This window comes from Carcharhinus amblyrhynchos, chromosome 15 (genome assembly GCF_965287045.1).
Source record: "Carcharhinus amblyrhynchos chromosome 15, sCarAmb.v2.hapA, whole genome shotgun sequence".
Classification (NCBI taxonomy): Eukaryota; Metazoa; Chordata; class Chondrichthyes; order Carcharhiniformes; family Carcharhinidae; genus Carcharhinus; species Carcharhinus amblyrhynchos.
This window is the reverse complement of record NC_137338.1, coordinates 69,189,177-69,214,326: the sequence shown is the minus strand read 5'-3', so window position 1 is coordinate 69,214,326 and position 25,150 is coordinate 69,189,177. Positions and strand designations below refer to the sequence as shown.

Genomic DNA, 25,150 nt, shown 5'->3' with positions numbered 1-25,150 from the left:
AGCCTTTTGCAGGATTAATTTCAGATTGTGTCCTTAACTCTTCACTGCAATGGAGTTGGACATGTTACAGTCAAGCCTGGCACTGCTGCTTCCCAAGTCCCTCAAACACCTTGGTCCACATGCCCTCAATTCCTCACGATGGTTATCTGTGAAGGAAGACTGCTTAAACCATGGCTTATGCCCAAAGTCATCAGCCCCCCAAAACCAGGCAAGGACCCAAATCTACTTTCAAGTTATCAACCAATATCTCTGCTGTCTGCGTGCTGCAAGGCCTTAGAGCATCTCGACTTACAGCAAGCAGATAGAGCTGGAGGTGAAGAAAATCTTGAAATCTGAATCAGCTGGTTTTCGGACAGGGCAAAGCACACGCGACCTTTACTGAACCTCAAAATTGACGCTGTTTTTTGCAATCTCACTGCAGCATATGACATACTGGTCTCCTTGTTAAAATCCCAAGAGTTCTCCCTCCATGGGTTACTGACGCCATTGGACATGGGTGATATTCAGGCACATCTCAGAGTCATAGAGTTTTACAGTATGGAAACAGGCCCTTCCACCCAACTTGTCCATGCCGCCCTTTTTTTTATAAAACCCCTAAACTAATCCCAATTGCCCACATTTGGCTCATATCCCATTGTACCCATGTAAGTATCTAAATGTTTCTTAAAAGGCAAGACTGTATCCGTCTCTACTACTATCTCTGGCAGCTTGTTTCAGACACTCACCATCCTCTGTGTAAAAAAAATTGCCCCTCTGGACACTTTTGTATCTCTCTCCTCTCACCTTAAACCTATGCCTTCTAGTTTTAGACTCCCTTATCTTTGGGAAAAGATATTGACTATCTAGTTGACCTCTGCCCCTCATTATTTTATAGACCTACGGAAGGTCACCCCTCAGCCTCCTACGCTCCAGAGAAAAAAGTCCCAGTCTATTCAGCCTCTCCTTATAACTCAATCCATCAAGTCTCAGTAGCATCCGAGTAAATCTTTTCTGGACTCTTTCTAGTTTAATAATATCCTTTCAATAATAGGGTGACCAGAATTGCACACAGTATTCCAAGCGTGCCCTTACAATGTCTTGTACAACTTCAACAAGACATCCCAACTCCTGTATTCAATGTTCTGACCAACGAAACCAAGCATGCCAAATGCCTTCTTCACCACTCTGACCACCTGTGATTCCACTTTCAAGGAGCTATGAACATGCACTCTAGATTTCTTTGTTCTGTAACTCTCCCCAACGCCCTACCATTAACTGAATAAGTCCTGCCCTGGTTCAACCTACCAAAATGCATCACCTCGCATTTGTCTAAACGAAACTCAATCTGCCATTCATTAGCCTACTGGCCCAATTGATCAAGATCCTGCTGCAATTGGAGATAACCTTCCTCACTGTCCACCATGCCACCAATCTTGGTGTCATCTGCAAATTTACTAACCATGCCACCCATATTCTCATCCAAATCATTAATATAAATGACAAATAACAGCGAGCCCAGCACTGATCCCTGAGGCACACTGTTGGTCACAGGCCTCCAGTTTGAAAGACAACTCTCTACAACCACCCTCTGGCTTCTGTCAAGAAGCCAATTTTGTATCCATTTAGATATCTCACCCTGGATCCCGTGAGATATAACTTTATGCAACAACCTACCATGTGGTATCTTGTCAAAGGCCTTGCTGTGACAAGTGCCTGGAGAAAACAGTCTAATGGGCTTCCCCAGGATATGTTCTAGCCCCAACTCTGTTCAATCTTTAAATCAATGATCTGCCTCCAACCCTGTCATGGAAATTCATCTATGCTGATGATACCTGTTGTGTCTCTCAGGCGCGGACATTTTCTAAACTAGAGGCAACACCAAACAACAATGTTGCAAAGCTGGCAAACTACTGGAAATATAGTACCTTCAGCCCCGCAGCAATACAACGGTCTCAAGTATATACCACCTCCACAATGGCAGCATCGAGAGGGAACTCAACATCTCCTTGAATGGCAAGAGACTGAATCATGAACAACATCCCGGTTATCTTGGTGTTAACCCTTAACCAAACACTGAGACACAAAAACATATAAAAGTCTCACTCCTGGCTATTTTCCAATGTTGCTCCTATTCAAGTTTGCAGGACCCACGGGGTGGCATGGCATTTGCACAGGGCAGTCACCACCATCTTGAAGCACATTATTACTCCCTGGCTATCTCATGTCAGTGGAAATTCAACCAGTTTACGCCTGCATCTGATAGAGTTGGGCATTGCCCTGAGGGTCACCACACTGCAGGTGAGGGACAAGGCTGAGAAGGTTGACTTCCATGAATATAAGTAATTAGTTAACTATAAGGATGAGATTCTTATTTTCATACCATACTTTGGACACGTGAAAATGAAAGCACACTTGTCAGCTTTCACCCTGACGTTTTTGGTGCTGGTCTCTCTTTCTCCACAACAAAGTAGCCCAGCCTCTGCAATGCAACTTTAAATGATGGAGTAGTGCTTAACAGTATCATAATGAAGGTAGTAACCTGGGTCTACTGGCCCTGAAGTTTTCTGGAATCACAGTATATATCTGCGAGATGTAAGCATGAATGTGTTTCTCCTTCTTTAGGCAGCAACACATGAAGTTAAAAATATCTGGGTCAATGAAATAAGAAAAGTCTTAACAGGTCAACTGGAAGCTCGTAGAGGTAAGGAGCATGTGCAAACAACTGTGAGCAAGTTACTGATGTCCTCCTGTGATAGCAAGTTGCTAGTTATTTCTGCCAGATTAAAGATAATGGAGGAAACTTATTTATGGTCGATCATTTTTCTGTCACAAGAAATGTTAGCAAATGCAGAAGTTTTTAGAATTCCTGGTGATCCCATAATACAAGCCACCAATCCCCTCAGATAGACAGAGCACTAAGATTCGGTATTATAACTAACTGCTGGTATGAGGAAGTTGTAAATGTTTCTTATTCACTGCATTAAATGGAGCATTGGACTGTAACAGGAAGACAGAAAGCATGTGGCACAGTTCCCATTCATTCCCATACTGTGACTGTCCTCTCTCAGTAAACACCATCGAGCACTGTGGGGTTACATAGTTCAATTGTGTATTGGTTATTGGATTTAGAGCTTTACTGGGCAGATCTTCTTGTTCCTACACTTGGGGCGGGACGGAGGGGTGGAGGCTGCTATTGGATAAGTTAGCTGCACTAACATTTAGTTACTGAAGCATCACAATCTCATTACAAGTTTAGCATTGGTATGAGCCATCAATCACTCAGCAGAATCTTACACTCTGTGCACAGAATGCTGGCTGGGGTGAGGAAACCAGCATGTACCTCTCCAGCTACAAAGCCGAGTTTTCTCTCAGATTCTGGAGTACATAAGAACATAAGAAATAGGAGCAGAAGTAGGCCACCTAGCCCCTCGAGTCTGCCCCGCCATTCAATAAGATCATAGCTGATCTGTAAGTGGTTCAGTTCCACTTACCTGCCTGCTCCCCATAACCCTTAATACCCTTATCGATCAGAAATCTATCTACCTGTGACTTAAACATATTCAACGAGGTAGCCTCCACCGCTTCAATGGGCAGAGAATTCCAGCGATTCGCTACCCTCTGAAAGAACCTCCTCAACTCTGTTCTAAACTGACTCCCCCTTATTTTGAGGCTGTGCCCTCTAGTTCTTCTTTCCTAAGTGGAAAGAATCTCTCTGCCTCGACCCTATCTAGCCCCTTCGTTATCTTATATGTCTCTATAAGATCACCCCTCAGCCTTCTAAACGCCAACGAGTACAGGCCCAAGCTACTCAATCTCTCTTCATAATCTAATCCATTAGCTAATCGAGTAGTCGATACACAGAAAATTTGGGGGTGTGTTTTTCATGGTGGCAGGGGGTGGGGCCCCTCACTCCACAAAGGTCAGGGCGCCAACTTTAAGGTGTCCTGGTCTCAGTTATATATTAACACCCGCCCCGCACCCCCACCCCCCCCAACAAGCACTAGGGCAACCCCTCCCCCATACAGGTACCGAGGCAACCACCTGCCCCCTCCCCACCCCACTGATGAATAAAAGGAACCCACTCCCCCAGTGGAGCTCCCCAGCTGGCCTGCCCCTGGCAGTGCCATTCGTCCCCTTCTCCCTAGGGGCTATACATACCCGTGCACAACTGAAAGGTTTCCCTCATCTGCTTCACATTTTTAAATATCTGTTGTAAAGCTCACTGATGTGAATTCCTTACCTGTGGGGAACATGTGGCGGGGAAGCATTTTAAGTTCATGTTAATGTATTTAAATGAGTTTAATGTTACTTAAATGAGTTTAATGTTACATAAATGGAAAGGGGTGCATAATCTCTGAGAACAAGATCTTAGGATGGCACAGTGGTTAGCACTGCTGCCTCACAGCTCTAAGAACCTGGGTTCGATTCCCAGCTTGGGTCACTGTCTGTGTGGAGTTTGCACGTTCTCCCCGTATCTATGTGGGTCTCCTCCAGGTTCTCCAGTTTCCTCCTACAACCCAAAAATGTATGGGTTCAGTGCATTGGCCATGCTAAATTGCCGTTTAGTATCCTGGGATGTGTCGATTAGAGGGATTAGTGGAGTAAATATGTGGGGTTACAGGGATAGGACCTGGATGGGATTGTTGTTGGTGCAGACTCGATGGGCTGAATGGCCACTTTCTGCATTATAGGGATTCTATCTCACTACCAAGATTCTCGCTGCCATGATCCCGTGGGGTTTTCTGTCACAGTTGCCACTTTCGCTGGTGGTGAACACTGTGGGACATCCCGGCCACTTTCTCTTAGACCCTAGTGAACATTGTATAGTAACTCACACCCAAACTGACTTCAAAGTGAAGTGCTGGAGCAGAGGAGTGAAGGAGCAGAGAGAGAGATAAGAATTTACCTGTCAAAAACCTGTTTAAGTAAGTTTAAAGCACTTTGTTCCTTGTAGAACTGTTGAAATCATTTAAAAGCATTTTTGTGGGCTTTTGTATTTACCTCTTTAAGAATTCTGAGGGAGTGGTTAGAAGGGAGTTAAGACGCGGGTTGATGGGTTTTTGATAAGAGAGGGGATTAAGGGTTATGGGGAGAGGGCGGGAATGTGGAACTGAGCCACAACAGATCAGCCATGATCTTATTGAATGGGGGGGTAGGCTCGAAGGGCTAGATGGCCTACTCCTGCTCCTATTTCTTATGTTCTTAAAGACTCTTGTTCTCCTTATTGCCCTGGTGAGAGATCTGGTCCTGATTCACATTCACGTTACATCTACAATCTCATTGCAGCAGCAGTGGTTTATGAAACTATGCTACAAATACAATGGGAGTTATGTTTTGCGCAGATTTGAGAGCTGAATATTTGTTCCACTTTGCATATTTATCTCCATGCTATGGATTCAGTGGAAAGTAAAGTGTAATCTTTACTTTCTACAATACATTTAACCATTGCACATCCCAGAATGAAAATGGTAAAACAGAGAAGTAAGAATATTAGTCTGAACTTTTTTTTCTATCTGGATGACCCATCATTCCTCCTAGGAATACAAACTCATTGGGCTCTGTGAGTGTTTTTCTCCAGGCTGGCTGAACTCTTCCCAGAGATGAACTGATAAACAGAATCACACAGAGTGACCTTGTCATTTGTCACTAGCCAATGCACTGCATTTCTGCACACATCACAATTTGACTTGGAGGGGCTAAATGGTTGGCTTCTGTTCCTATGTTCCTCCTCCTGAATGCCTACCCCAAAGGCAAGTGTGCTTTACTCTCTCCATGCACCAATTATCTCTTTAGCTCAGTGTGTGATGATGATATATTATTCTCGCTCACGCCTCCATCCCAACTGGATATGACTTTTTTTAAAAACTACTCAAAGCCCATATAGGGGCTTACAGGATTTACACGCCATGCCCCCCCCCTCCCCCCATGAGTCAGTGCAAGGCTGCTCATCTTACACTGTGCTGTGCTGTGTGCCCTGTCCTTCCCACTGAGTTTGCACGGCCATAAACCAGAGGATGGTTTCCAATCCTGTATACCATTCATAATTTACCACCCTTGAATAGATAAAAATGGGGGAGATAACCCTTCATTCTACCTGAATACAGCTCTCCCACTCCCAGTTGATTCTGTTATGTACTGGTTCATCCTTAGGCCAATGTCTTGATCAATCAGAATCGAGCTGCCTAATTTTGATTTTCAAACAATATTTGGCAGTTAATTGTCAGTTACCATCAAGTGATGCATTTTCCAAGGCAACCCCTCCATCAAACAGGGTCCACTTGCCACGCAATCATCCTTCTCATACAGTACAAAGTTATTTCTCCTGACAATGGTATTCTTGCAATTGTCCTGATGAATGCAACACGAAAAGCTTCGACAAATTGTCTTTTTTCAACAATAACTTGTTCTCCCTTTGACTGATGTCCAGCTTTATAGGTGGCTAATGACAAGATTTTGGTTTGGTACTGTTGAAATTTGTGGTGACGGTGCAAACAAATTTTGTTTTCCAGTTTCTAACCAGTACCAAAAGACAGAGCATATTTCTGTTGCTCCTTTAGCTCTACCTATTAATACCAGGCAAGTACTCTACATGTTACATTTAATGTACCTTCATGTAATCTGAAGTTCATAATGTAGCCTTGTATAACTGATGTGCTGAAAACTTTGATTAATGACAACAGTAGATGGTTTGCACTCAGTAGATTTTGGAGCAATGCAGCATTATTTTCTGCTTTCTGTGACACAGAGGCCTGAATTTTATGGTTCCCTCCTCCAGCAGGTAGACCTGGGTTTTGAGGTGGTGGCAGCATTCTGGGATCCCACATATCCCTATCCATTAGTGATTTTACAGTGCAGGTGGGGGCAGAGCCTTGGACAGGGAACCCATCTTTGCCCTTAAGGCCCTTGAATGGCTACTTAATAGCTGGACACTTAAGGGCCTTTTTAGGTTGGCAGGCACTGGATAACTGAAGGTGGGGTTAGAAAAAAAATCACTGGCACTGATCTCAGGTTTGGGGAGTGGGAGGCAGGGAATCTCCATCAGAAGCCCCCTTATGAATGGAGTTGCCCTCCCCTCACAGTCCAGACAATCCAGAACTCCCCCCACTACTCAATCGCACCCCCTCCCCTACCCTGCCACTACTGCCAGAGCATCCCGTCCCCTGCCCTCGCCAGAACCCCTTCCACTTCTTTCTCCTCCCCTACCCTGGACCCCTGTCAAGTATCTCATGGGGCTCCCTGCACTTAGTCCAAGGCATGTTGCTGCAGTTCCTCTTCCGGGCACTGCAGTCCTGTATCTGGATGGGTTGATGAACTTTCAACTTATGTGATTGGCCAACAACTCTTCAAGGTAGGACTTCCTTCCAAGTAGGGTAGAAGCTGCCTTATAGCAATCAAAGCTCATTTAAATGTGAAATGGCAGCAGGCCTGTTGGAGTTGGCTACATTCAGACTAGTGAGATACAAAGACTTAATAGTAGATTATATATTGAAGCAGGGTGCAGTGCTAGCTTTGTGTCTCATTGGGTAGGTCTCAGCATTAGTGCTAGAATGTCCTATAAAGTCTTATAAAGAATCAAATTGGTGTGAAATAATCAAATATATTCATGTTGGTAGAGAACGTTGGCTGCATCATTTCATGGACATCCTTAGGTCAGGAAACTCATATTATTGGCTTTCACGGGGTTCACTGGCTACGCCAGCGTATATTGTCCATCCCTAGTTGCCCTGGTGCTGGTGAGCAGTCTTCTTGAGCTACTGCAGTCTGCGGTATAAGGGGAGGAACTTCCAGGATTTTGACGCAGTGACAGTGAAGGAACATTGATATATTTTCAAGTCAAGATGGTGTGTGGCTTGGAGGACACCTTGCAGGTGATGGTTTTCCCACGTGTCTGTTGAAGATATGGAAGGGTTTTCAAAGGAGCTTTGGCAAGTTGCTGCAGTGCATCTTGTAAATGATAAACAGAGCTGCCACTGTGCTTCAGTGGTGGAGGAACTGAATGTTTGTGAATGGGCTACTAATCAAGTGAGTTGCTTTGTCCTAGATGATGCCAAGCTTCTTGTGTGTTGCTGGAGCTGCCCTCATCCAAGCAAGTTGAGAGTATTCCATCGCACTCCTGACTCGTGCCTTGCGGAGTCAGAAGGCGAGTTATTTGCTGCAGAATTCCTAACCTCTGAACTGCTTTTGTAGACAATCCAAATGGCTGGTGCAGTTCAGTTTCTGGTCAATGGCAACCCACAGGCTGTTGATAGTGGAGGATCCAGTAACGCCATTGAATGTCAAGGGAAGATGTTTAGATTCTCTCTTGCTGTGAGATGGCCATTGCCTGGCTCTTGTGTGGCACGAATATTGCTTGCCACTTGTTAGCCCAAGTCCGAATGTTGACAAGGTCTCACTGCATTTGGACACAGACTACTTCATTTGAGGGTTGGCTTATTTCCATGTTTTGATGTTGCAATTTATGTTGACTGAGTTGGATTAATAGTTTACACTTAGTTCATTTTTGCTGCATGTCATATTTGAACTTCTTTAAGTTTGCTGCCCCCTTCCTGTTTAGCGTGTGATTACTCTTGTTTCTGCCTGTCTCTTTTTCATCCTTTTTAGAATGTGTCAGAATCTATCTGCATTTTAATTTCCTGTACTCTAAACAATCCAACTGCTTGGCATCTGTCTCTTGCCTGCTTTGTTTCATCCTTTCTAAGCTGTTTTATTTTCTTTGTGAATCCACCCCCACTCCCACTCAATGTTCCTTCACTGTCACTGCATCAAAATCCTGGAACTTCCTCCCCTTCAGCACTGTGGATATACTTATACCACAGACTGCAGTGGCTCAAGAAGACTGCTCACCAGCACCAGGACAACTAAGGATGGACAATATATGCTGGCACAGCCAGTGAACCCCGTGAAAGTCAAATGGCAAGGAGGACGTGCCTCTCCTGTCTTTCAATTACTTCTGCTCTCTTGAGTCTCTCCTTGAGTTATTATGTTCAGTCATAAACTCTACATAATAACTAATTGGATAAAGATATCATTTGGAAGTACTTCAGTAATGAGTTGTTGATTTTAGTATAGCCAGATATAATCTGCTTTTAAACAAATTGTTTTCAGAAAAATTAATGTGTTCATTACTCGTTTTGTCTTACTTAGTTGTAATTTTTGTGAACTCTATTTTACTCTTTTGACAGTCCCCTGCGGAGCCCACCAAAAGTAAAAAGAGCAGAGATTGTGAGCCCAGAAAATCACAGCATATCAGTGACTTCACCAAAGAGACAAGAAAAAGGGAAAGGTAAGGTGTAATACACACTAAAAAAGTGTATTGCCATTAAAAAGGAAGGATTCAGTGGGTCATATGATAAAAAGGAAGGAAACAAAATGATATATGAAAAAATGAAAGGGTGCAGTGTGATATATCATAAAAAAAGGATGCTGTGTAATTATATGATAAAAAGGAAGGATTCTGTGTGATATATGATAGAAAGGATATAGTGCGGTGTATGTATTCAGGTAAAGGTACGTTGTGATACAAGTCTTACATCACCACAAGACATCCCAAAACACTTTGCAATCAATGAAGTATATTTAAAGTGTAGTCACTGTTGTAATATAGGAAATGCAGCAGGCAATTTGTGCAGAACCAGCTCCCACAAAAAGCATTGTGATGTTGACTGCGGGATGAATATTGACCAAGACACTGGGGATAATTCTTCTGATCATCCTTAAAGTAGTGCCATGGGATCCTTTATGTCCGAGGGGGCATTGGTTTAACATCTGATCTGAAAGACAGAATAAATGTGCAGTACTCCCCCAGTTGATTTTTGTTCTAAGTTTTGGAAAGAAGGGAATTGAATTTATGCAATAGTTTTTGACCCAGTAACAACAAAGGAATGCTAATCTAATTCCATATTAGGATGGTGGATGACTTGGAGGGGGGCTTGCAAGTTGTGGTGTTCCTGTGCACTTGCCCTTTGAAGTCGTAGATATCATAGGTTTTGGAAGGTGCTGTTAAAGGAATTTGGTGAGTTGCTGCAGTGCATCTTGTAGATGGCACACACTGCTGCATTGGTGGTGAAGTGAGTAAATGCTTAAAGATTAAGTGGTCTTATTTGTCCTTGATGGTGGTGAGCTTCTGACTTTTGTTGGAGTTACACTCATCTAGGGAAGTGAAGACTTTTCCATCAGCTATATGAAATAAAAGGGTATTGTTATGACTGATGCTGGATTAGGTCCGCAATTTGTTACAACTGAGGCAGAACTCTAATTTTGTTGCAAACCCAGGTGAGGAACAATGAGCTGACTTCCCTCTTTATTCAACCCCCTTGGCCATTCACAACAAGATTAATTTAAAAATCCTCCTGCTTCTGCAGGGGTAACTGGTTCTTCTTGTTATCTCATACACAGTAAGTACATCCAGCACTATTTTCTCTGGTGATAAAAACAACCACTCAGGATCCAAGAGCTTTTAAGTAAGGGGGACTTTATTTACAAGCATATGCTGAAGACAGTATGCCTCAACCTGCCAAGGAACCTCTCTCTCTGATACAGGCTTTGTAGCACATATTTGTAATTTTTATCTTCCTAATTTTCACTCTATTATTTCTCATTAAATTCTTAACTAACCATTACTATGATCCCATTATCTCACCCTCAGCTTTGGGTATGGTCTTCAGTTCCCTCTTGTCTCCTTCTTGTCCTCTTCAGCAAACAAAGTCTGTGAAAGTTGTTTTTGTCATAACTACTGAGCTAGCTGTCTCTGGAACTACCCTTGGCTAACAGTTCCATCATACCTATAGTATTGGCTAAATTTCCCATCATGCCTAGAAAGAGCGCTCACTGCATTTGTCGATTCTAAATCACTTAATCTTACCATCAGTCTTGTGTATTTATTTCAGTTATCCCCCTTCTCCCCTGTGTATTTTTCCCTGTGCATTCCCGAGAGGGGAAGAAAGGCATGTCTTGTGGCCAGAGTTTGTTTTCTTTCAGCTCAGGCCATTTTACACATCCTGAGATATCAATCAACAGGTGATAGGTTTAGATGACTGCTGAGATGTGGCAATCTTTTTTCTCCAAGATTAAAGTTCAATCTTTGGCATTTTTTTTACATTGTGCTTTCAAGTGTCTCTTTTTGAAGTAGGCCATGACACCTCTTTAGGTGTGACATTCCATGTTCTCTCTGTCAAGCACACATAGGGATTTTCCAGAAAGTGATTACATTATTAGCCATCTTTTGATTGTTCTTTGCTTGCATTTCTTTTTTAAAAATATAGGTCTTCCTTCAAAATAGTTCAATATGCCCACAGATAGGTGGTAGTGGTAGTCTGCTGCTGTGACAAGAACAGCGTGACATATGAATGTTCTTTGATAGATGTTGAAAGAAAAGGATATGATGTGCCCTGATCGACCATGGGTCTGTCTCTCTTTTTATCTGTGTTTGAAAGGATAGAGACTTCCTAACTAACTGGATATGATGTATTTCATCAGTCGTCCAGACAGGCTAAGCATCTATTGTCTGTTTGCCATTTTAAAATTGTGTGTGACTACACTTTGCTTCAAATTCCAAAACTTCAATGTAATTATTTTCCAATCCTTTGGTGGGAAATTGCTGAGAATACCTGAAATGTATTATTTTATAGGGGGTACAGAAACAGAGACCTGGGGTGGGGAGACCTTGAAAATCTTTGGAGCTGGCAGAACAAGTTGATAGGACCGTTCATGAAGAATTTGTGATCCTTGACTTTATTAATAGAAGAATTGACTACAGAAGATTGGAAGTCATGTCAAACGTTTCTAAAACACTGAATTGGCCTCTGCTAAAACATGGTGTCCAGTTCTGGGCATCACTCTACAAAGGATGGCAAAACCTTGAAAAGATGTACTGAGTCAATTTACAAGGATTGTGCCAGGGATTAGGGACTCAAGTTATGGATAGATATTAGAGAAACTGGAATTATTCACCTGAGATTAGAGGTGAAATTTAATACAGGTGTTTTGAAACTGAAGGGAATTAATAGGAGGTAGGGTAATACTCTTTCTGTTATTAAGAAACATGATAACTGAAGATAGAGATTTAAGATAAATGGGGACAGGTGAGAATTTTTTTCATGCAGAGTGCTTCTGATCCAGCCTGAAACAGTGATAAAGCAGTTTTAACAGTAATTTTTAAAGGAAAATTGGAAAAATACTTAATGAGAAAACTGAGGGAGTGGAGCCAATTAAATAGATCTTTCAATCAGCGAATGGGCCAAATAATCCCACCTTTCACCCCTGCCCTGTACAATAAGATTCTATCATTCGCAAAGCAAAATAGGTATGGGCATTAAATATTGGCCTTGCAGTGCTATCTGCATCCCTAAAAAGAAAGAAGTTTGAACAGAGAATTTCAATGTGATTGTTGCTCTTGGAAGGACATTAAAAAATGCAAACTGTACTATGAAGAACCATTTTATTGCATTGGGCAATTCTGCTGAAATCTTTTAGTCACTCGATGTGTTTTTAATGCAGGTTGGACCAAAACTTCTCATTCCCTTGATGCACCAGAAGAAAGCAATGATGGATGGTCCAGTGCTGATGACCAACTCAATTCATCAGATTGTGAAGAGGAAACTAGCAGGAAGTTGGTAAGTTTTAGCTGTTGTCACAATTAATGGATGAGCCGTTTCCTTTGAATATAACTGCTGGGGAGCTTAGCATCCACCGCCTCGAGTGTTCAAGATCCTAGGCGCATTGTAGACAAGAGAAACATCTATTTCTGTCATTAGGGAGTACACCATTTACTTTAGTGCACTGCATTATTGCCCCCCTTGTCTGGTCAGTAGCAACTCTATGGGCTGACCAAATCTGTTGGATGTCCCATTGTTACAGCAACTGTAGGTCAGTAATTGGAGGACCCTCCAACAATTGACAACATTGTTTTACTGCTGTTATAAAAATGTCCCATGGGAAACCGACAGAATCTTTTGTGAATGGTGAAAGTATAAATTTGTTTGACCAGGTTATTTTGTAAATCGAAGTTCATTTACAAGGAAATGCTTGAAACCACGGAATGATATTTCTGAGGTTTCAACATATCATTAGCCTGAATTTTTTGGAGGATGGGACCTCGACCCCACCGCCTGGAGAGTAGATGAGAAACGAATGTATCCCCTCTGGCTCTGACAGGCCACTGTTATTTTATGCTCTAATGAATGTTGACTGGCAGCAGGTAGGAATGCCAACCTCACCTGGAACAAAGTCCTACAATGAGGAGGCGCAGCGCAAGCCTGGGGATAAGTACCAGGACATAGAGACAAGTTAATGGTACAGGACACCTGGGGTGGTGCCAGGGGTGTAATTGGCTTATGGGGGATAGGTGAGGGGGGAAGGTCCAGAGGTGTCCAGTGCTTGAGGGGAGGGCATCCACAGTCAAGAAGGGACTTCCAATTGAAACACACAACCCTGCCCCCCTGCATGCTCTTTCCTGCTCAAAGTAGATGATAATTTTTTTCTGGTTTACACCCTGAACTTTCCAACACCTGCCAGCCTAATATTGAGGCTGAGCGGGAAAAGGCCCTTAAGACCATTTAATGGTCTTGATTGCGGCAAGTACAGCCTTCCCAACCAAATCCCTGCTTGCCCCACTGTAAAAATTATATTGGGATCAGAATGGGTGTGACTCTGGAGGGAATCCTGAATCCTGTCCATGCAATCTCATGCTCCCGTCCTCCCACCCCAAAATTCGCCAAAGTAGGGAGTAAAATTCAGGCCATCGTATATGCCTTGGAGCCTTCAGTTTTCATTTGGCAAAACTAAACCAGTTTGATTCTCTCTATTTATTGTAAATCCTTTTTAATTAATTTTCTCCCATGGGTATTGGGGTTTCTAAGATTCAGTCTGACTAAACCTGGAATTCTGCAGCATATTTCGAGCTATCCTCTTCTGCATCAGTGTCAATGGATTGCCTTTGAAGATTTTTGTACAAAAAAAGTCACCTCCATAACATTACCTCACTTGGTTTAATAATAATGCACACTTGAAATGTTTTGTATGGTCTCTTGTCATATGGCTTGTGTTGATATGTTTGCACGTGTGTCTCCCTTCTATCGTTCCCCTCTCTCTTGCTCATCCATTCCCCCCTCCTTTCTCTCACTTACCTCTCACGCTTTCTCTCCCCCCACCATCCTTTCTCTCTCTCCCTCCCTCTCCCCTCCCACATCTCTGCCCCCCCCCCACAACTGGATTTCTTGCCCACCTCCCACACCTCTCGGATCTCTCCCCCCCCGCCCCCCGATTTCTTGCTCTACATATGCATTGTTTTCTGTTTTGAATACATATTCACATTTTACTTAAGGAAATCAATGGTCTCTGTTGCTTGCTTGAGTCAGAGCTGTCATAAAGAAAGTTTAACTGTTGCTCACCAGTTGACAGAATGTGAGTCAGTCCTGGGAATTTGTTTTCTTTTCCCAGCTTCCTGGGAAGTACACAGTGATAGCGGATTATGGGAAGTCAGGTGGAGACGAACTGACAGCGCACACTGGTGATCTGTTACAATTGCTACATGAGGGCCAAGATGGACAATGGTACGTTTAAGGACCTCTTGCTGCTTTATATCAAACAGCTGTACGTTTTGCAACGATACACATTATAGTGATTCCATTCGTCCACAAACTCTGCTCTCGGTGACATAGTGGAATTCATTACACAGGAAGTAGTGATGTCAAAACATTGAATGTATTCAAGAGGTGGCTGGATATAGCACTTGGGGTGAATGGGATCAAAGGTTATGGGGAGAAGCAGGATTAGGCTGTTGAGTTGGATGATCAGCCATGATCGTAATAAATGGTGGAGCAGGCTCAAAGGGCCAAATGGCCACCTCCTGCTCATTGTTTCTATGTTTCTATAATTCAAATAAATTTTGCAAAATAGCCGCACAAAATTAATTCTGTTCCTAATTTTTTTTAACAATTGCACAGACATGCGATAACAGCAAACATTACTCACATTGCTTGGTGATGGTGAATGTTTTAGATATAGTTTCTGCAGACAGTGCTTGACTGTGATATTAAGGGTTAGACCATAAGATGTAGGAGCAGAATTAGGCCGCTCAACCCATCGAGTCTTCTCTGCCATTCAATTACGGCTGATATTTTTCTCATCCTCATTCTCCTGCCTTTTTCCCATAACCCTTGATCCCCTCATTAATCAAGAACTTATCTATCTCTGTCTTAAAGACATTCAATGACCTAGCCTCCACAGCCTTCTACGGCAAACAGTTCCACAGATTCACCACTCTGTGGCTGAAGAAATTCCTCATCTCTGTTTTATACGATCATCCCTTTAGCCTGAGGTTGTGCCCACTGGTTCTAATTTTTCCTAGCAGTGGAATTATCCTCTCCATGTCCACTCTATCCAGGTCTCGCAGTATCCTATAAGTTTCAGTAAGATTCCCCCCCCATCTTTCTAAACTCCAACCAGTACAGACCCAGAAAGCTCAACCGTTTCTTATATGACAAGTTCTTCATTCGAGGGATCATTCTTGTGAACCTCCTCTGACCCTTTCCAAGGCCAGCACATCCTTCCTTAGATATAGGGCCCAAAACTGTTCACAGTACTCCAAATGGGATCTGACCAGAGCCTTGTACAGCCTCAGAAGTACATCCCTGCTAGACACTGGGGTTACTGAGGTTAAACATAATAAAATCCCTACAGTGTAGAAAGAGGCCATTCAGCGCATCGAGCCTGCACAGACAACAATCCCACCCACGTAACCTCACATGTTCCCCCTAATTCCCATGACACCTAAAGGGCAATTTATTATAGCCAATGCACCTAATTTGCACATTTTTGGACAATGGAAGGAAACCTGGATATCCGGAGGAAACTCACAGACGGGGGCAGAATGTGTAGAGTTTGCACAATCACCCAAGGCCGGAACTGATCTCAGGTCGCTGGCATTCTGAGGTAACAGTGCTAATCACTGAGCCACCATGCCGTCACTGGGGTTGGTGGGATTCGATAATGGGGTTGGTGGTGTTAGACATTAGGGTTTGATAACAGGTTTAACACTGGGGTTGGATAACAGGGTTTGTGCGATTAGACACTGGGGTTGGTGGGGATCGATGTGGGGTTAGACACTGGGTTTTGATAACAGGGTTAACACTTGGGTTGATTGGGTTCAATGACAGGGTTAGTGGGGTTTGATATGGGGTTGGTGGAGCTGGTTCGTGGTAAATTCTGTCAAATCCAGATCTCTGTTTTTGTACGTTCTTCCCAGCCACAGCCGAAGACTGAAAGACAGGCTGCCTTCCGACCAGTAAAGTTGCAGCATTAGGCTGCAGTGGGATGTGACATGGAGGGACGGAGAGACCGGGGATTGGCTAGGATCTCAATAGAATTTGGAGAAGTAGGGAGAAGATTTTGACGGGGTTTGCAGGTGCAGGTGGAGGAGAGGCGTGGGCCCAAGGAGGGTATTGAAACATGGTGGTGCAGGGGCACAGTAGATCTAAGCACTGGGAATGTTAGTTTTAGCTGGGGGCTGGAGAGGGCTTTACTTGGCCCACAAGCTCTGATGGAAAGGCATTAACTTCTTCACTGAAGCAGCCCTGATCTCCCTTTCCTGAAGCTGAGGAAACCTAGCTAGACAGCACTAAATACAGAGAATCCCTACGGAGCAGAAAGAGACCATTCAGCCCATCATGTCTGCACCAACTCTCCAAAAGATCATCCACCCCCATGGCCTATCCTCATCAACGCACGCATTTACCATGGCCAATACACATAACCTGCACATCTTTGGATAGAAGGGAAATGGGGGGAATAATCTGAGCCATGCAGCCACCTTAACATATTTAAATGAGCACTCATCTCCTGAGAGTCATTCTCCCTTTCTGCCATTGGAGGTGGGTGAGTCTGAAGCTTTGGTTTTGGGACTTTTTTGCATTTTTGCTTCCCATGCAGCCTAAAGTTATCAGTTTTTGAAGGAAGACCTTCCTTCAAAGACCTTTATGGTAGTACTGGAATCTGAGACAGTAATGTGTCCAAACACCCACAGATATCCATCTTGGTGAAAGTGCCAGGTTCTGCCCTCTGTCATGGAACCACCAATGTATCCAGAGCCTATCATCACTGTAGACATATCCCGACTGTCACTCTGTTGTTATATGGGATTAGTTCACTTCAGCAGGTGGACTTTTTTGAGGTTCCAGACTAGTTAAGCTCCATGTACACTAGGCCTGGGACCTAGTTAAGCCGTGGCCTTGATAAGCTGCACAGACACCAGGCCTGGGCTCTTGTTAAGCTCCACATACAGGCCTAGGTCCTTGTTAAGCTCCACGCACACCAGGCCTGGGCCCTTGTTAAGCTCCACATACACCACACCTGGGCCATAGTTAAGCTCCACATACACCATGCCTGGGCCCTAGTTAAGCTCCACATACACCAGGCCTGAGCCCTTGTTAAGCTCCACATACAGAAAGAAGTCTCACAACACCAGCTTAAAGTCCAACAGGTTTATTTGTAGCAAATGCCACAAGCTTTTGGACCACGCTGTTCCTTTGTCAGGTAAGTGGGAGTTCTGATCACAAACAGGGCACAAATTATACATACTCAATTTACATTAATAATGATTGGAATGTGAGTCTTTACAGCTAATCAAGTCCTAAAGATTCAGACAAGGTGAGTGGAGAGAGCATTAAGCATAGGTTAAAAGGATCTATATTGTTTCCAGACAGGAAAGTTAGTGAAATTTTGCAAGTCCAGGCAAGTTGTGGGGGTTACAGATAGTGTGACATGAACCTAAGATCCCGGTTGAGACCGTCCTCATATGTGCAGAACTTGGCTATCAGTCTCTGCTCAGCGACTCTGCGCTGTCGTGTGTCATGAAGGCCGCCTTACATAGAACATAGAACATAGAACATAGAACATTACAGCGCAGAACAGGCCCTTTGGCCCACGATGCTGCGCCGACCAGTTAAAAAACAATGACCCTCTAACCTAAACCAATCCCTTTTCATCCATAAACCTATCCACGGATCTCTTAAACGCCCCCAAACTAGGCGCATTTACAACTGCAGCAGGCAGGGCATTCCAATCCCTCACCACCCTCTGGGTAAAGAACCTACCCCTGACATCCGTCCTATAACTACCCCCCCCTTAATTTAAAGCCATGCCCCCTCGTGCTAGCTTTCTCCATCCGAGGAAAAAGGATATCACTATCCACCCTATCTAAACCTCTAATCATCTTATATGTTTCAATAAGATCCCCTCTTAGCCGCCTTCTTTCTAGCGAAAACAACCCCAAATCCCTCAGTCTCTCCTCATAGGAACTCCCCTCCATACCAGGCAACATCCTGGTAAACCTCCTCTGCACCCTCTCCAAAGCCTCCACATCCTTCCTATAATGTGGGGACCAGAACTGCACACAATATTCCAAGTGTGGCCGCACCAGAGTTGCGTACAGTTGCAACATGACGCTGCGACTCCTAAATTCAATCCCCCTACCAATAAACGCCAAGACACCGTATGCCTTCTTAACAACCTTATCTACTTGATTCCCAACTTTCAGGGATCTATGTACACATACACCTAGATCCCTCTGTTCATCCACACTATTCAGAGTCCTCCCGTTAGCCCTATACTCGACACATCTGTTATTCCTACCAAAGTGAATTACCTCACACTTCTCCGCATTAAACTCCATCCGCCACCTCTCGGCCCAGCTCTGCAACCTGTCTAAGCCTTAGAGAATGCTTACCCGAAGATCAGAGGCCAAATGCCCGTGACCACTGAATTGTTTCCCAATAGGAAGAAAACAGTCTTCACTGGTGATTGTTGAGCGGTGTTCATTCATCCGTTGTCGTAGCATCTGTATGGTCTCCCCAATGTACCAAGCCTGAGGACATCCTCTCCTGCAGCGTATCAGACAACGTTGGCCGAGTTGCAAGAGTATGTACCGTGTACCTGGTGGATGGTGTTCTCAGGCGAGATCACGTGGAATCACCAGAATCTTGGGTTCATGTCACACTATCTGTAACCCCCACAACTTGCCTGGACTTGCAAAATCTCACTAACTTTCAATGTAAACAATACACATCCTTTTAACCTATGCTTAATGCTCTCTCCACTCACATTGTCTGCATCTTTAAGACTTGATTAACTGTAAAGACTCACATTCCAATCATTATTCATGTAAATTGAGTTTGCGTCTTTGTGCCATTTGTGATCAGAACTCCCACTCGCTTGATGAAGGAACCACCTTCATGTTCCAAAAGCTTGTGGCATTTGCTACAAATAAACCTGTTGGACTTTAAAGTGATGTTGTGAGACCTCTTTCTGTTCTTACCCCAGTCCAACGCCAGCTTCTCCACATACACCAGGCCTAGGCCCTTGTTAAGCCCCACATACACCAGGCCTGGCACTAGTTAAGCTCCACATACACTAGGCCTGGGGCCTAGTTAAGTTTCACATACACCAGGCCTGGGTCCTAGTTAAGCCAATTGTACACCAGCTGTAGGCTGCAGTTAAGCATCCATTCAGCAGGTAATGTTATTTCTCCTGGTTTACCAGCCACCAGGAGAAACTCAAAGAAATTCTCAGCCAGGGAAAACCTTCCCATGATGTGAATGATCATGTATCCTGTCCCAGAGAATTTTCACTGCACATGTTGCAGGAAGTTCAAGACAATAGATTCATTTCTTCATGGGATGTGGGTGTCACTGGCAAGGTCATTTCAGAAGGCTGTTAAGAGTCAACTACATTCACATTGCCATGGGCCTGACATCACATATAGGCCAGACCAGGTAATGATGGCAGATTTCCAGTCTTTTCCTATGTACAAAATATAAATAGAGAAGTTAGGTATGGGGAGATGGTCATGCGGTGGTATTGTCACTAGACGAGTGAGCCATCCCCGGATGTGTTGTGAGGACCTGGGTTCAAATTCCACTACACCAGCTGGTGTAATTTATAAGTTGAATTAAATTCAACTTATAAATCTAAAACTAGTTTCAGTAATGGTGATGACCATGGCGACTACAATTGATTGTTGTGAAAACTCATCTGGTTCAGTAATCAGTTCCACAGTAATGTGGGTGATTTTTAGATTTCTTCCAAAATGGTCCAGCAAGGCACTCAGTTCAATGGTAATTAGGGATGGCCAACACTTGCTAGTTTTACTCATAATCTCATGAAATATTTTAAAAAACTGAATAAGCTACAAAGAATTGCATAAAATTATATGAAATTGCATTAAAATGACAGTATAGAGGCCATTCTGCCCAGCAGAATGCTCTGTGATTTTCCTACCTTTCTTCAGTTAACCCTATCACCATATCGTTCTGCTCCTTTCCCCTTATCAAATTTCCCCTGAACTGAATCTATGCTATTTATCACAACCACACCATTTGTTAGTTTCACATTCTTGCCTCTCTTTGAGTAAGAGCATTCCTCCTGAATTCTTTCTTGAATGATCTGATACTTTAGGCTTCTATATTGAACTTCCCCACACAGCGAACTATCTCCACTGGTACCTTATCAAATCTGTGTGAGGATTAGGAGTTCCTAGTCACTCCTCAATCTTTTCTTTTGAGAAAAGAGCTCCAGCTTGTTTAATGTTTCTCATTAATGTAGTCCATTAATTGTGATTTCATCCTTATAAATCATTTCTTTCACCTTCTCCAGTGTTTGCACATCCTCTTTGTAATATGGAGAGCAAAATCCCACACAGCATTCTTTTATGCTCTAACCAAGATCCTGTATAATTTAACTTAACTTCTCTGCTTTTGAAATCTGTTCCTCTAGAAGTGAATCTCATTATGGATTTGTTAACCTGCAATGCTATCCTGAATGGTTACTATGCCAGTAATCACTGTGCCTGTTCCCTCGCTGCTAGATAAGGAACTAGGGGTGATGCACATTTTATTTTGCCCTCAGGCTTGTCAGAAATCTTAACACAAATAAAGAGGGCTGGGTCTCGGCTACAAACCTGCAGACACTGATCGGGGACTCCAGCTCTTCTCAATCTATAAGTAGCTCAGGTAAGAAACCGAATGAGAGATGTCACACTGGCCATTAGTTGAGAAGCTGCATTGTTAACACCCAACCAGCCTGGTGCCTGACCACGCTGATGGTTATTGTAGTGCCCTCAATTTGCACATTGTGCACACCATTGGTGTACCACCCACCCCATTAGCACAAATTCCTTCTCCATAGGCATACTGCCTCTCCACTGGTATGTTGCCCCAAGCGTGCTGCCCACTCTACTGGCTCCCTCCATGCTGCCCCCTTCAGTGGCATGCTGCCTACCTTCTTATTGTGTTGTCCCCACCCCTTTAATGTGCTTTCCACCATGTTAGTTTGCTAACTCCTCCCACTTTATCACTATCCTGTTAGTGCCCTGTGATCCTACTAATGTAGTGACCCATCCTTCCTAATATCATTAACTGCTGTCTGGCCTACGAGCCTGGCATCAGTATATAACCAGAATAAAAACTCGGATAGGACTCTGAATGGGTGGGGGTGTGAGATAATGGATTACATTATATTTTTTTCAATTAGTTACTGTTCTTTCTGCCCATTAATTGGGGGTGAACAATTGGAAAATCTCTCTGAAGTTCAATGCTGGTGAGGTTGTTCCTTTCTCAGTCTCAATGTAAGAAAGACTTTGTTTCCTGTCTGTTGATATTTGAAGGGATTGGCATATAGAATGTCATTCTTTTCTTTTTCACTCCTTTTTCCAATCCAGAGTCAGCCAGTGCTTCAAGTACCCTGAGTTCCTCATCAAGTTGTACTGAACATTGCACTGCCAACAATACCAGCATCGTAGATATTAAGGGCTAATGACTCTCTTGGATGTGTGGCATTTTTCCTGGAAATTCTGCCTCCTGAACTAAGCAGCCTTTAAGTAGAAGGTCACAATGATAGCATCTTCGTCCTGCCTCATCTTCATCCTCGCGTGGACCTTGGTTGGTGCAACAGTGACTTTAACTTTTAATGCAAAGCATTCCTTGGAGTGGAGGTTACTGCTAATTTCTGTTGAACAGTGACTGTGAGGCCTTGAGGTCGGGGGTGGGGCGGGGGGGGAAATACACAGAGCTCACAGATCTGTCCATCGATACCCCTTCATTCCTGCCGAAGGCAATGTGTGGATTTAATCACAATGCTGACATCATTTCCTGATGGACAAGCAATGAAATAATTACAAAATGGGCCCATGCCAAAGCTTTGGAGATTGGAGTGGAATATTATTGTAGTGCAATTTCAAATGAGGAGAATTTTGACCAATGTGAAACCAGTTGGGGAGGGAAACAAACATTGACATCATACATCGAAGCAACAGCAGTGGTAACAGCACAAAAGTACCAAAGTGAAGGTACTTTATCAAGAGCTTTAGACAGCACATTTCAGAGCAACTGGCAGGGATATTGAGCTGCACTTTATAAAGATATAACTCGGTGTTTGACTGTGCTTTTCAAATGCTTATAATGCATGTGGTCATCACATGCACTTACTTGTTCCTTGGACCTAATGTACAATCAACAGTTTATTACTAGTTCTTTTCTTCCTAGTTATCACTGTGAGAGAATCTGACCTTTACGTCCCAGAGTAATGTTTTCAACTTTGAATATGTAACTTGCAGGTGAAATATTTCCCAAGGTACGTGATTATTTATTAGCAGCTTTGTTAGTTATTGGCTGTTCACTGCCTTGTTCTTTCCTGGACCTGCTGGGATACCCTGCATGTGTCCACAGCTGCTGTGTAACTTTACTGAGAAGCCATTCCGCTAGCTCCTTACTTACTGTGCTGGGAAGAATGTTGCAAATGTCAATTGATTTGCAAAGTATTGACCTGTTTGTATAAAGGACATTAAGTTTGGAGTGTGTATTTTACAGATACATAGTTCCTCATGGTGTCCATGTACCCAGATGTCTGGATAAATTTTGAGGGGCACATCATATGTGCTTAGTTGTTGAGCTGTTGTAATGTTTTCCAGAAGCTCTGGATTGCTTGGGTTTCCATCATTTGCACAGGGAGGAGATTTGCCAGCTTCCCCTCTCCAGTGAATGCAAACAGCTGCTTGGTGTTACTTTCACCACCAGTTAAATCCATTTCAGTTGAGCATTGATGGTCTTCATGGTGGCTGATTTTGCGGCTGTCTCTACTGCCTTGTTGGATTTTACTGGGACTGAAGTTTTAATGCAACTAATCAAAGTGTTTACTCCTGGTACCTCTTAAAATATTACTTTAGATGATGCACTGTAGCACATTTCATGGCACTTTATAAAGCACTTTCTGCTCATTTTTATTGGCAGTGTCCATGAACTTTAGAAGCTGTCCTAGATGTGTCTTTCTGTATTGTACATAAGGAAGCATGAACACAATAAAGGGAACAATACCTGATTCTGTTTGTTGTCATGGTTGTCAATTCTTGCTTTCTGCATTAGGTGCAATTTACAATGCAAGGCATTCTATAAATAGGGAGGAACTCAACAAACAATCTTAATGTTCAAATTCAGGAATGTCATCTCCCACCCTTACTGGGTCTGCTTAATGAATTCTATTCCAAATCATTGACGCTCCTACAGGCTTATTGCTGCATAGCCATTCAGATTCATGCTCTGCAATAATCTAAGCAAGGCAATACCTCACTCATACCTAAGCTTGCCAACTGTGATTAAATATATTCCTCAGACGTGATTTGTCCCCATGTTCCAGCTATTAGTGCTAAATGTTTTAAACGTATTCCTTGGACACGTCCCCATGCTCCAACTAGAAAGCAAAAAGACTCAATCCCCAATTGGATGTTATCTGACTGTCATTCTAACAGCGCCCCTGCCATTTCCAAAATTTTAAGAATTTGTGAAGAGAAATGTTTAAAGAAAATGGCAAAAGCAATCTTTTTTGATATTCTGATGATTTCTCTCCAGGGTTGCATACAGCAATGTCCTGAATACTGGTCTTCAATTCCTGGAGATTCCAGGCCAACCCTGTAGCATTGACAGCACGCAATGCCAATTGGTTAACACCTTCAGTTATGCAACCCATTCATCAGTTTGAAATAGCAACCTGCAAAGCATCAATTCCCTCAAGACAACAATACTTAAATTGCTCAAGAGACATACACAATAAGTAAAAGAATCAAATACATACACACACTCCTGCACTTAGGATCCAAACAGTGCTGAAGAGGCCATTTGCCCATCGAGTCTGCACCAATTCTCCAAAAGAGCAACTTACCCAGGCCCACTCTCTTGGCCTATCTCTGTAACCCCGTGTATTTACCATGGTCATTCCATCTAACCTACACATCTTTGGACTGTGGGAGGAAACCGGAACATCAGGAAACCCAAGCAGTCACTCAAGGCCAGAATTGAACCCGGGTCTCTGGCACTGCAAGGTAGCAGTGCTAACCACATATTCCTAAGTACTTATGCATTCTTACACAGGCATATCTGACAGACAACCATTCCTACACATATATTCCTATACCATAGTTTTGTGCACACACAATGTTATACATGTGTACGTTCCTATATGCACGAGTGAGAGTGCGCACAGCCTGGGAGTGTAAAGCAGAAGTGAATAATATGTTGAAAACAACATAAAGGAAAAGGGCGTGGTGCAACCAGAGGAAGATGAGCTGTAAGTACTAAGTCACTAAGGACAGACTTCACTTGACCTTGATTATAAATACAAATAACAAAACTAAAATAACGGGGATTGCCGGAAATCTGCAATGAAAATAGAAAATGCTGAAAACAATCAGTAGGTCTGGCAGCATCAATGAAGGGAGAAATGGGGTTAATGTTTCTGGACTGTGATTTTCATTAGAACATGAAAATGTTAAGTTTTTAATCAAGTGAAATTGGTGGAAGGAGGAGGTTGGAGATAATGAACACGACCCCCTAGGTCCTCAGTTGTGCTTGACCTAACAAGCTAGGAATAATCATGTAGAATTTATTAAGCAAGATTTTACAAATGCTCAACAGAGAACAGTGAAGTGAACATAAAATTCCCTCATCTCTCAAGTGCCTATGAGTCCTTGAGCATCGTCAGCACAGACAATGTATTTTGCTTCTTTGTCTTTGAATTGATTTTGAACCATGTCCAAAAGGGTCATACCCTTGAAATCGTAGACTCATAGAATCCTATGGTGCAGAAGGAGGCCATTCAGCCCATTGAGTCTGCACTGACCACAATCCCACCC

At 43.2% G+C, this 25,150-nt stretch overlaps 1 protein-coding gene across 8 annotated transcripts in view; it reads left to right on the top strand.

The window, feature by feature from the left end:
* The window catches only part of mcf2la (mcf.2 cell line derived transforming sequence-like a), a 197,054-nt gene extending 173,711 nt beyond the window's left edge, over positions 1-23,343 (top strand). For 6 of the 8 annotated variants that reach the window (XM_080204142.1, XM_080204143.1, XM_080204144.1 and 3 more), the window contains 7 exons: positions 2,602-2,680; positions 6,489-6,555; positions 9,162-9,262; positions 12,475-12,590; positions 14,416-14,528; positions 20,878-20,981; positions 21,689-23,343. In XM_080204142.1, the coding sequence (XP_080060268.1) occupies positions 2,602-2,680; positions 6,489-6,555; positions 9,162-9,262; positions 12,475-12,590; positions 14,416-14,528; positions 20,878-20,981; positions 21,689-21,783 (675 nt within the window). In that variant the 3' untranslated portion in view covers positions 21,784-23,343. The other 2 variants (XM_080204149.1, XM_080204150.1) reach the window with 2 other exon arrangements.
* Positions 23,344-25,150: the final 1,807 nt, after the last annotated feature.